The 13,418-nt window shown below is 38.3% G+C and overlaps 1 protein-coding gene across 4 annotated transcripts in view; it reads right to left on the minus strand.

Moving 5' to 3' along the window:
* slc38a10 (solute carrier family 38 member 10) overlaps positions 1-13,418 on the minus strand; it is a 30,195-nt gene that overhangs the window by 2,974 nt on the left and 13,803 nt on the right. For 3 of the 4 annotated variants that reach the window (XM_058793169.1, XM_058793170.1, XM_058793172.1), the window contains 9 exons: positions 11,295-11,477; positions 10,009-10,120; positions 8,062-8,168; positions 5,465-5,627; positions 3,005-3,175; positions 2,458-2,913; positions 2,114-2,212; positions 1,118-1,138; positions 86-349 (listed from right to left, as the gene is read on the minus strand). In XM_058793169.1, coding sequence (XP_058649152.1) covers positions 86-349; positions 1,118-1,138; positions 2,114-2,212; positions 2,458-2,913; positions 3,005-3,175; positions 5,465-5,627; positions 8,062-8,168; positions 10,009-10,120; positions 11,295-11,477 — 1,576 coding nt within the window. The remainder of the gene's footprint in view (positions 1-85; positions 350-1,117; positions 1,139-2,113; positions 2,213-2,457; positions 2,914-3,004; positions 3,176-5,464; positions 5,628-8,061; positions 8,169-10,008; positions 10,121-11,294; positions 11,478-13,418) is intronic. The other variant, XM_058793171.1, reaches the window with a different exon arrangement.

Below are 13,418 nucleotides of genomic sequence, written 5' to 3' on the forward strand. Positions count from 1 at the left end.
GAATCATTCTCTTTTTATTGTTCACCAGTGGCAGAAAAACTTTGATGTTTAACGTCTAGACAAGCTCGCTAACTTTCAGACTCACCTGCTGCTGCCTTTGGCTCAGCTTCTCCTTCCTTTACTTGATGGACCTCCTCATTCACATCCAAGTGTTTTTCCTCATGTTCCACATGTCTTTTCTGCTGTTCGACTGCCTTTGGTTCTTCTTCTCCCTCCTTAATTTGGTGGATCTCCTTGTGTTGCTCCTCAATAACAGCCAGGAGTTTTTCCTGTTGGTCCAGAAGCCTTTTCTGCTGTTCCTGCTGCTCTTTAATTACCTGGAGCAGCACAGCGTGGTCCAACTGACCCTCTGAGGATCAGCCAAGCAGGAAGATAAAAGAGAAGTTAGAATGAATATATTGTAGTATGCTAATGAAAGTGTAAGTAACTGTACTCAAACATATTTGTCAATCTGACTGTTTATGAAATTAAGGAGCATAATTTAAAATGACCACAAAAAAAATAAAAAACATTTTTTTTTTTAGTTTTTCTGAAGAAAATGTTAGTGGTGCCTGTCCAATACAACCATTATGTTGCATTTGGCCTGATAACTTTCCCACTATTTGTTAAGCTATGTTATTTAAGTTTCCAGAGCACTGTTAAGTTTTTTAGGTGGTTTGTAGGAAGTTTCTACACGGTTAGTAAGGCATTGCTACACATCTACTAGGAGATTGCTATGTTGTTCTGTGTAATCTGTAGTGGATTGCTCAGTTTCTACAGTGCTTTCTACAGTGTTTCTATGCACTTTGTAGGGCATTGCTATGTAGTTCCTAGTCAATATGGAACCCTAACAACATCAATATGGATTTCTACCAAAAAAATCACTTTCATCATCAACAAGAGAAAGACTAAGGATCCCAAATTAATACCAGATGGCAGTTCAGTTATGTTTCCAGAGCTATAGTACAGTACACACATCTGTAAACTACGATAATGGTCAATGTATCAACACAGGTAACAGACTGTTGGTTAACAGCTATATGGGTTGAAGCGTGAGAGGATGACTGTTAAAAATAACAGCAAAGAAGACAGACTGAGTGGAGTGAGAACAGCAGACATAAGACACATCATCTCGTACCTGCAACAATCTTTTTAATCACTGTAGGAGGCAGGAGTCCGTGGCACAACAGAATGGCGGAGGAAGATAAGAAATCGAGAAACAAAAGAGAAAAAGACAGCAGAAAGAGGGCAAAGTGCCTTAATAAAAAACAAGCCATGTGAAAGAGACAGAGATTTAAGATTTGGTGCATCTTTGCAGTATATCTGAGTGCAGCAATGCAATGTGACATTTCAGATGTTGGCCAGTTTGCTGAGAGAAAGTAAAACGAGCATTTGGAAAAGAAAAATGGCAAGTTGTACAGTGCAAAAGACACTTGAGTTTTTAAAAAAAGTGTAGGATATGTATTATTACAAAACAGATCTGATGCTAATTCGTAAATATTATGTTCTAGTCATGCTGAAAATTAACAATATAATAAAAGTTATGACAGGACACTGGTTCATAAAGCTACTGTCTAGTGGGCAACGTATAAACTTAGCACCAATTAGGTTTTACATATCAATAACTATATTTTCAAGTGTAAGAATTGCATTAAATTGCTTGATTACCAGTGTTGTTATGGTTAACTAAAACTATTAAAGTATTAAATAAATACTAATATTAAATAAATATTAAATAAATAATCTGCAATTGAAATAAAGCTGAAATAAAATAAAATATAAATATTACTTAAAAAAAAAAAAAAAAAAAAAAGCTTAATGAAAATTAGGAATGTTGCCTAAATTGGCAATTAACTAAAGTTTAAGATGAAATAAAACTGTAACAAAAATAAAATAGAAAGGTTTAACTTAAACTAAAATCAAAATGAAAAACTGAAAATATAAAAACAAAGCCAGTTCAAAACCATCCAGGACTGAAGTAGAACAGAACCATGCAAAAAGAAGCAAAGATCGCACCTGTGAGCTCAAACATCTGACTGAATGACTGAACAGAAAATTGTATATTATTTCAAACCACATTTCCTATAGATTCTGGACAATGTTCTGTCAATATTCTGATGGATAAAGCACACACCTTCCATCTTGTCCCCATCTCCATCCTTGTCCGCCCCTACATCCTTTCCATCTGGAACCTTCTGCTCCTTGTGCTCCTGCACCAGAAACTTCTCCTTCGCTGCAGGAAGCAGTTGATGAGTGAACAAATCATTACAGAGTGGAAAAGGTCATATGCTTGGACCTTATGATGTGCCATGTCATATCAACAGAATATGAATAAAAACAAAAGGTCAAAGACGTTGTTTACAAGCCACTTAGAGTCTATCAGTCATGTACGCTAAACAGAAACTAGATGTTTACATTTTCTGAAGATCTGAGTGGTTGCCAGAGAGTTGCTAAACAGATGCTAATGTGTTCACTCACATTTCTCACCCTGGGGTTCAGGGGCTTTATCAATCTCTTCTGGCTTCTTCTCTCGGGGCGCTTCATTCTCATCATGCTGTTCTTTCACTTCAGGCAGGTTGTCTGGTTCTTTATGGACCACCAAGGGCTCGACCTTCTTCAGATCCTCTGGATTTTTTGCCTTGTCCAACACTTCATTAACTGCATGCTGGTCCTGATCGACATCCCTTTTCACCGCATCTTTTTCTTTTGACTCCTCCTCTTTTACAGCTTCCACCTCTTGCGCTTGCCCCGCCCCCTGCTCAGCAAGAAGCTCCTCCTCCTCTCTGGCAGGTAGTTTCTTTTCTTCCTCCACAACTATAGGTTGTTTCTTTTCATCCTCCAGTTCCTCCTGGTTTTTGATCTCATCTATCTGAACTCTGTCATGAGGGATGGGCGGCTCATGGCGATGGGCTTCCCCTTCTGGGACCGCAACACCTGTAGAAAAAAAGCCAGTTCACTGTAGCTGCTTACAGGTTCTCATATGTCACAAAACGATATAAATTACACAGCTAAATTAATGCATTACCAGCTTCAGGGCGGTCCAACTGAACTTTTTCCTCATCCTTTCGCTCAGCCACTTCCACAGGTACTTTAATTTGAGGGGGATCTTCTGCTGCCTTCTCTACTGGCTGTTCAACCTCAATTGGTGGCCTATCTGGCTTCTCTCCTGGATCAGGTTCCAGTCTATTCTCTTGCACTGTAAACACACAGATTAGACGTGTCACAATGTACAAAAAAAAAAAAGATGTCAAGTTTCTGTGTGGGGTGAAAGACATGTCCAATTTATCCCACACCCATGGCTCTTAGGCTTCATGTGGCTCTTTAATGGCAGTCTCAAAATTTCATTTTTTTGTTCTTTAATTAGTTTTTGCCTGAGGCTTGTCAGATGTAATAACTCAAGTTACTTTGATGAAGACCCTACTTTGGGTACAGACAAACCAGAATCAAGCTAAATTATGTTAACAACACTGCATAGGTCTTCAGTGTAAGCAGTGTAAAGATAAAATTTAGTCAACATGAAACCGCATACACAAGCTATTTTTGTTTTATAATCTGCCTTTTTTTTTTTTTTTTTAAGTAAACAAGAAAAAAAAAATGTAAAAGAGAATTTTAACCATCAGAACTGCATCAAATGATTTGCTATACAGTCCAACTTGTCAATTTCAAATAAATAAATAAAGTCTTAAAATTAAAGGTTTTTGAGATAAGAAATACAAAATCAGTCAATTGTGTTCAAACCTTTGTATACACTATCATTCAAAAGTTTGAGGTCAGTAAGATTTATTTTTTCAATAAATTAATTTTATTCAGCAAGGATATATTATATTAATCAAAAGTGACAGTAAAGACTTTTATAATATAACAAAAGATTTCTATTTTAAATAAATACTGTTCCTATTTATCAAATAATACTGTATCACTGTTTTCACAAAAATATTAAGCATCACAATTGTTTTCAACATTAATATTTGTGAGACATGTTTCTTGAGAATGAAATCAGTATCTTGGAGTAATTAATACTGAAAATTCAGCTTTGCATTCACACGAATAAATCACATTTTAAAATATATTAAAATAGAAAAGTTGACGAGAAAATGAGACTTCTTTAAAAAACATTACATCTCCTTGACCCTACATTTCTGAATGCTACTGTATATGACAGGTGGTTAGAGTTGACACATTAAAGAATAAAGGTTTTGGTGACATCTTTCGAAAAGTAAAGTTGCTTCAGAGACAGAAAAAAGTTAAGACTTTTCAACAAACTACAATGAAGAAAGAAATATCCTTTGGAATAACATTTCAAAATAAGACCAGGAATGTGTATTAAAAAAACAAATAGGGGCAGTTTATAATTTATGCATTTTCAGAGGGCTTTTTTTAAAATACGGGTCTCAAACTAATGAACTAGTCTCTTGAACCGGTTATGGTTATACAATATTCATTTCAATCCAAGCCATATGTGCATGTCTTTTCTGCTGCAGCAGTCTTAAAAATCCCATTGAGAGTGTCACACAAACACCAGTAGAGGGCAGCAGAGCATGAAAGACCAACAAGACAAGAGCTGAACAGTAGAGGAGATTTCTAACAAGGGTACGAGATAGATGCTCAGTGCTTTCCATATAACCTTGCCACTCGTCCTGTGCAAAACAGCCTTTGAATATTTACAATGTCCACACCTTCCTTTAACCTGAGCCTGTAGTGTACTACCATAACAGATAATCTACTGCACGACAGCATTTATGCATACGCAGAAAGGAGTTATACATTGCAAATAAGAAAGGACAGCAGTTTTGATAAACATTATCTATGGGAGTTGAAAAGAAAGAAAGAGCGTACAGTAAAGGGGGTGGGGTGCACTTCCCTACAATCCGGAAAAGCAAAGCGTGCATGTGCATACAGCTGCAAACGCACACCTCTACATGCCCGCGGGCCCCATGTTCCACTCACTCGCTCACTGAGCCCCGCGTTTTCACACAGCTGCCCTTACCAGCACGCCGTAAACAGGAAACAGGTGTGGAAGTGTGTGTCCGCTCAATGATAAATGCCAGTGTCAGTCAGCAGGAGGGAGTGAGAGGGAGAGGAAGGAGGAGTGGCAGAACAGAAAAGGAGAGGTAATGGTGGATGAAGTTGTTGGGACGCTCTTGGTATCTGCCTTTTTATGAGCCTCTGTCCTGTGTTGGAGGAAACACTGTTGTTTCTGCCCTCTCCTAGATTTGGACGCCCTCCCATCTCCCTCCCATGACTGGAGCCATAACGGGAAAACGCCACCGGCCGTTACACTGCTGCTCTGGGACAGCGAGCACTCAGGTTTGAAGGGCGTCATTCAGGTCACTGATTCAAAGAGAGGCCCGCTACTGGAGCTCATCATTTGTGCTTTTTCTTTTTCTCATTATAACTTGTCCTTTCAGAACTTCCTTTTCTATTTTGTGTCATTTGTCAACTGATAACTTTCTCTTCATCAATATAAACTAAAGCATAGATGTACCTGGTCCTTTAGGCAACTCAGGGGCGACAAGGATGGGAGGCTTGTCCTCAGTTTTTGCAGGGACATCCGGAGGAGGGTTTAATTTCTGTGGCTCGTTGGAGGAAATGGACAGCGTGGTGAAGGTACTGATGAGCAGGATGCCGAGACCGACCCACAGAACCAGCTTTAAAAAAAAAGAGAGATGAAGAGAGGAATTAAAAGAGAAAAGAAAGTTAGTGTATATGGTCCTCTAACACAGTGTTTCCCAACCTTTATTCTGCCGCGGCACAGTTTTGATATGTAAAAAATCCCACGGCACACCACTAAGCATTGTTGAAATATTATATATATATATATATATATATATATATATATATATATATTAGGGGTGTCAACGGTAACGTATTTTTTTTAACGCAAATTAATCGCTTGATAAGGTTTGACCCCAACTTCTTCCCGTCATTGCAGCGCGGGTACAGCACCAGTGTTGCCAGGGCAGCGGCACAAGTGGGCTATTTTGAAAATACAGTCGTGGGAAAAATTACAGAGCCATGGGTTGCGGTTTTTTGGGCTACTTTTATAATGTACCGCGGCCGCCCAAAGTGTATCTAGACAAATAAAAATTAAAATAGATCCTTTTACTAATATGTATTATACTTGGAATGTATCCCTGGCAACTTAAGAACGGAGAGGCGGTTGTAACATCAAACAACGTGAGTTTCAGCAGAGCATTCATGTTAAGGCTTTTACACAGCAGAAATAAACATGACAACAGCCACTATAGATTATATAAGATAATAAACACACGATTATGATACGATATGGTCTGTATGTGATTTTTTTTTAGTTGAATATGTACATCTGAAATGCTAATTTGTGCAGTGATATAAAAGGCTATAAATAGCATATTTTAACAACAGTAAACGACCAAATTCCACATGTGATCGCAAAAGGAAGTTATTACAAACACTTGATGGTGGTTTGAAGTGAGTTCTGAGTAAAAGTGTACTATTAATTTCATAAATTGTCTTATGTAGCATGATGCTAATGTTAGCTCTAATGCACCTGCAGAACAGGTCCAATTCTTCTTCATAATGCATTTTGTCATAATATTTCAGGTAAGGTCGCAAGAAATGTTTTGTTGTATTTATTTAGAAATACTTTTGATAATAGTTGGATAAATGTATACTGGGATTGAAGCATATATATATATATATATAGAGAGAGAGAGAGAGAGAGAGAGAGAGAGAGAGATAAATATGTTCTCTTTCAACACAGTTAAATTGGTCAACTCCAAAAAATATGACAAATTCCATTCAAGCTGACTATATGGCTGCCCTGAGACAAATAGTAAAACTACCCAGTACAAAAACTAAATTTCCTAATACTACAATAAAAACGTATGTAATAAATATTTTACATTACAGTTACATGAACAAATAAAGAAAAAGAGAAAAACATTTCCTCTTAACTGAAAATGAGGAAGGCTGTATTTGTTTTTCCTCCTCACGCAGTGAAGTGTGCGCTCTCTAAACTGTCCCAGTGTTACGCTACACTCGCAGTTGACTTTCGTCTTTTTGTTTGAAAAACAAATCTGTGATTTGATTCAAATCGATAAACGATAGAATTAATTTCCCCCCATCCCTAATAAAACTGTTTAAATTCCAATAGAATCAGTGCACATTTAATTTTAGTGGTTTAAAATTCAATATACAAAGCTGGCAAGGGTATCGCTGGCATCCAATCTACAATAATGTCCTACAGTCACATTAATGGTGCAACAAACGCTGATGAAATCTATTAAAGCAGGTCCCCCCCAGTTCCACTGCCCTGATCTGTGGGTATTCTTTGTGCAGCAGTGGACCTGGACATGTCAGGCTGCTTGGCATGAGACAAGGCAGAGTGGCATCATCCACTCATGCCAACACAAACATCTGCTGCGCTCGTTATGACAAGAAGCTCTTTTGGAATGGTCCTTGCCCCAATATCAGGACCGCCACCCATTTGGGTGGACTCCAGTGTTTGGGAAGTAACCCTGTGGGACGAGACTCATGGGCATGGAAGTGTGGCATGGTTGGCACTAAAGAACAATGAACATCAGTATGTTGGCTGCTCCCAAACCACACAATGTAAAAGAGGTGAGGAAGACATCAGCATTGTGGTTACACATCATCTAAGATGAGACCTCTGGCATCTGTAATTTGGGCAGGAGACGGAGGGGGCACAGCCCGAGGCACAGTGCCAGCACACACACTGTGGGAATGACTCCACACAGCAAGTCAGTGCACTCGCAGGATATCAAAATTAATGACAAACTCCATTACAAAGAGAGAGGAGCAGCTGCCTTTTCTCCCTGACACACAATTCTAGTGCATTCTTCTTCTTTCAGATCACATCAGATATCAAACAGACAAAATGTGTGCACTCTCTTTAGATTCTTTTTGCTTTATTGAGCTACACTTCCATTCAAGACTTTGGGGTCAATTATTTATGTTAACCAAGGCTGCATTTAAATGAAAAACTGTAAAAATTAATAATGTTAAATATTATCACAATATAAGTTTTATTTATATAGATACGTCAGATGAGTAAAACATTGACTGTCGGATGTGCTGTACCTGTGCAGTCCAGGCGTTCTTCATGATCTTCTTGTAGATGAGAGCTGGGCAGATGAAGCAGATCAGACTGCCCATGGTGGCTCCAGTCAGACCCAGGATGGTCTCCACTATGGCATACACACAAACATACATTTATTTTATAGAACCGTTCTGTAACCAAAGACTTTTACAAAAATAGTATATAAACTACATGAAATTAAGGTCTTGAGGCTGTTGATTAGTGGTTGCTAGGGCATTGCTAAATGATTGAAGTGGTGTCCTGGTCTCTAAATATGATGAATAAAAATTTGAGGTAATGTTAGTTATACGTCAAAGTTTACAGATTTCAAATGTACTTGAGTTAAATCTCTAACCCTAATTATAAGCAATAGTAGCAGTGAGACTCACCTTAGCATACACCACTAATTAAGCATCTAAAAAAATCATAGTATACAACCAGTAGATCCAGGTATAACATATGATTGAAGCTATATAATAGCCCATACACAGTTGAATTCTATATTACTGTATTAAATTGCTACGTTACAAAACCAAAACAAATGCAAGGCTGATGGACTATATTATTTGGAAGAATAGATTTGTGTAAGTATTTTGCAGTTAAGAACTGTAATTATTCATTGCCCATTAATGCCATCAGATTTATAATTGCACTCATTGTTCATCTCTCATAATTTGAAAGTTTCCAAATGCCTTGTAAAATGTCTGGTGGTGTAATTATTAAGCAAATATAAATAACTTTTGAAAAATATTTTTCATGATAATAAAAACTAATTTCTTTCAAAATGTTTCAGATTTGTAAAAATTTTTTGAAAAAGTATTTTATTCTCACCTAGGCAGTATTTATTTAATCACAAATACAGTAAAACTGTAACAACGTGAGATATTTTTACAATTTAAAATATCTGTTTTCTATTTAATATATTTCAAAATGTCATTTGCTCTTGTGATGGCAAATCTGAATTTGTAGCAGGAAATACTTGAGTTTTCAGTGTCACATGATCCTTCAGAAATCATTCTGATATTCTGACCAATATTCTATTGGTGCTCAAGAAACATTTTCTATTAAACCCAAGCCTGAACTAACTTAATAACATGAACAGGTAATATTATCTGATTTGTTTTTACTAATATGTAAACTTACTGCCCTTGACACTCACTGTCAGTCATATAACACTATTTTAACAATCACTGTAACGCACAGCCTAAGGTGGCTAATCGCTCTAAGATATAAACCAAAATAAACGCAAATAAGTGTACAAATCTATTCCAATCTGCACTATATACAGACTCAGCATGAGGCGGCAGTTTAAACCGGAAAAAAATGGCACAGGCAATCTACACCATCTCATCTCCTGAATCGCCACATCCATCCTCCATCAGTCTTTCTCCCCAGACCGCTCCATCACACGCTCCCCCCTCATCCTTCTATCTGCCTCCTACCATCCTTCCTCCTTGCTGCCCTTGTGTTGCAAGGCTGGGCAGTGGGCCCAGGGGGTGTTTTTCATCCTGAGAGCAGCCATATTGTTTTACTCAAATTTATGCCCTGCAGTGTCTGCTTCCCTATGGTTGGATTTGTGGCCGTGAGGACACGCCGGTGGCCAGCAGAGCCGTCATGGAGGACAGAGCTATGCCTTTCCCTCATTCAATCGTCTCTGCGAGTCTCACCTTCCCTTCTCTATTAGTCTAATTGGGCCCGCTGAGCCAAATGGAGCCCAAGCCAGCGACAGCCAATCTCCATGAAGAATGAATAAAACATGGCCCACCCCACCATTGCCTAAAACACACATCTTTATCATCCTGTTCCGCTGATAATGAATGGACGGTATAGAGAGGACGGATAAGGAGTGATTGACAGAGAGATATTTTAAAAGGGTAGATGAAGTGGGGTGTGACGTCATGGGGGTATTAGGGAGAGTAAAACTTAGGCGCACACACAAACAGACTTACCATTAGGAATGAGGATGCCGCCCAACATGGTGCCAAAAACGATGCAAAGAGTGATGCTCTTGAAGCGAAGTGGTGGCATATACCCTCCTGCGGCGAAGGTGCCATCCTTTTGCTGAAAAACAGAGACAAACAGAGCACTTTTACAAACCTGTAACTAGATTCCAAGCACACATGTAGATCTCTAAGCCTCTGTTATGGCTGAACAAGTGAAATGCATGTACGGATATTGGGTTTGGCATGCAAGCTTCATAAACCCCCCTCCGCTCTGTTGTCAAAATGCCAGATTTAACGACAGCATAAAACCCTTCGGCCGACCGCGAATCCAGCCGTGATTTGAGCTGATTCAGCGTGGCAGCGACGGTGAGACAGCGAGCCAATGTCTTGGCTGGTTTATGGAGGAGATCTGGACCTGTTCTCATCAATCCAGCCCCTTTTATTTCCTCCTGAATCTCTCCGTGCCCCAGCAGTCTGCTGTCCGTGGAGGCTGGATCACTGGTATCTGAGAGGTGCAAGGAGACTTTGGATCTCAAGGGATCCATACTGAGGGACAGAGCAGGCAAATGCATGCTGACTGAGACCAGACTTGGGGTCTGACATCAGCCCTGTGTAAATCTGTTAGGCTCAATGAAGTCTTTATTGAGTCCATTAAATTTAGCAAAATACTTCTGCAGCTGGTGCAGTTTATGTGCATCAGGAAGGAGGAGACACCTGAGTTTGTCCAGACAACGTCCAGATGGTGCCAAGTAAATGATTTAAAAAATAGGCCAAGAAATTTGCTATGTTTAAAAATGAGTATTAATTTGGTGGACGAAATAGGATGTTGTTGTTGATATGTACAACCAGTTCCAACAAGTCACAATACACATCACAGGAACTTCTGACAGTCCTGTCTCAATTCTTCTTTAAAATAGGTCAATCCAAGGCTACACTATTTAGGTTCTCAAAAGTAAATGGTAAATGCAATAAAAACAGTACTGGGGTTAGAAAAGCAGTCATCATACTGAAATCCAGGAACCCAAAGGGAGCCAACAAGGAGGTCTTTTAGTCTAAGTTTAGTGAGATAAATCATGTAGAAATGTTTTTTAAAAATTATATAAAAATAAAATGATAATAATAAGTGATAATATAATATTTGAAATACTGTATTCATAATATATTACAGTATAAATTGATTTTTATACATGAAAATATATTGCTATCTATATATTTTAGGAAGGGGGTCGGTTGCAAGGGAAACAATGTATTTGGGGGTCCATGGCACCAAAAAGTCTTCGCAAAACTGTTACCTGCTGCTCGAATAACATGGTGTTGATAGCCTGTCTGCAGGGCAAGATCATCATGGGAAAGCCCACAGCCACAGACATCATGAAGCCCACACGGATCATTTCCGTTACCAGGTTAGATGGAAAGTTCATCAGTACGTTCCCGGCAATGTTATCTGTGAAGCTCACATAACCGAAGAACCCCACCTGCAGGAATACAGTACAAAGCACAGTTAAGCGTTTGAGTCTTATGAAGGACAAATCTGCATAACACTCAATACAAAATGAAACAGCATTCATAACTTTTGTAATGAGATTCATTTCCAAAACCTAAATAGTAGATAATGTAAGGCAAGACTTGATTTTATCCATTGGATCATGAAATGTCGTTATAGTATTGCTTTGTTCTCTTCTGAGCACAAACGTTGTTTTAAGAAGTTTTTATGTTCAATTAAAAATCATCAAAACATATTTTGCATTTTGGCATATATTACCTGCGGTTTTTCAATTCAAAAAGTTGGATCACAACTTAGTTCTAAAGTAATGTTTGTTTGGATGCAAACAAAGTAAAAAGAATCTGTTACATTGACTTGCCACTTCAGTATGTGGTACGTCTGAGCAAACACATAATTTCATACAAGGTCACTTGATCCTGCTTGAAATGATCAGGACTAATACTTCTTATGGCATTGTACAGAAGCAGCCCAACAGAGATCCATGTCTCTTTCCTTGTCTCTCTGATGACCTCACAACACCTCCTGACTGTGCAATGATATTGTTTTTATGTGATGAAAAATAGCAAGCTGCTTTTCAAAGGTCTTTAAAGCCTGTCAGCCCCCCGAAGACCCTCTCTACAGAGAAACAAAGCAGTGCCTTCCCTCTCCGACCTTGCTGGCCTTGATCTATCCGCAGAGGAAAAGGTTCCCTTCAGTAGCAACACCAGGCAGAAGTCCTTGAGCCCGCCACAAAACTCCCTCTCTATTCTATTCTACAAACCCTCCCCTGATTCAATTCAGCTTTTGTTCAAAGAGAAAAAAAAAGAAAAAAAGATGATGAAATATAAAAGTAGAATACAAAGAACACTGCGAAAAAATCACGAGCAATATTATCTCTCAAGGTAACGTTTATACTCCCGCTTTCAGAGAAGAGAATGGGGACCAGAAACATTCTGACGATGTCTTAAAACACATTCCACCCAAAGTGGCCCTGAAAATATTTATGAAGGAATAAAAGAGACACGGCATTTGATGTTGATGGAGCGTGTCAGTGCACGTGGGTCACAGAAGAACGTGCCAGTGAGTCTGACCCCATCGTCTGAGTTCTCTCTGTTCCTTCGAAAGGGAATCGGGAGGACATTCCAGGGTATCAGTGTGCACTCACCACCCACAACAGGGGAAGGGCGATCACCTGTGGGGCCGGATATGGATCTAAGAGTAAGAACGTGAGCAGACAGCAGCTCCTACCATCCTTGAATCCTCATTTCTTAACCGTGTCTGAGGCACATGCTCCCAGGAGCCAATAAGGACAGAGCAGCTACAAGTGTTATAAGTTTTACAGTTTCTATAAAAAAAAAAACACACTTTGGATAAAATGTTTGGGGTCAAATTTTAAAAGTTTTTGAAAAAAATATTTTAAAATGTAATTTATTCCTTTCATGACACCAGACTTTAGAGTCACATGATCCTCAAACAAATCATTCTAATATGCTGATTTGGTCCTCACGAAAACATTATTATTGTTATTGTTATCAAATGTTAAAAAAAAGAAAACAGCATAATATTTTTGTGCAAATCGTAATACATTTTTCAGTATTCTTTGCTAAAACTTTAAAAGAGCAGTATTTATTTAAAATAGTAATATTTATATTATAAATTTAAATTATAGATGTCTTAAATGTCACTGATGATCAATTTAATACATCCTTGCTGAATAAAACATTGCTATATTAAAAATAAATAAATAAATCAGACTGACCCCAAACATTTTAACGGTAATATATACACTAATTTAGAGCATTTCATCGTCATATGACATGACTACCAGAAGTGTAAGACATTTTTATTCATTTCTATGAAATATGATTATAATAATTATGAATGATCACTTCTCATTTGTCAGCCAATTAAAAAGCAGCAGATAAGAGGTGGT

Source organism: Onychostoma macrolepis, chromosome 12 (genome assembly GCF_012432095.1).
Source record: "Onychostoma macrolepis isolate SWU-2019 chromosome 12, ASM1243209v1, whole genome shotgun sequence".
In the NCBI taxonomy this organism is placed as follows: Eukaryota; Metazoa; Chordata; class Actinopteri; order Cypriniformes; family Cyprinidae; genus Onychostoma; species Onychostoma macrolepis.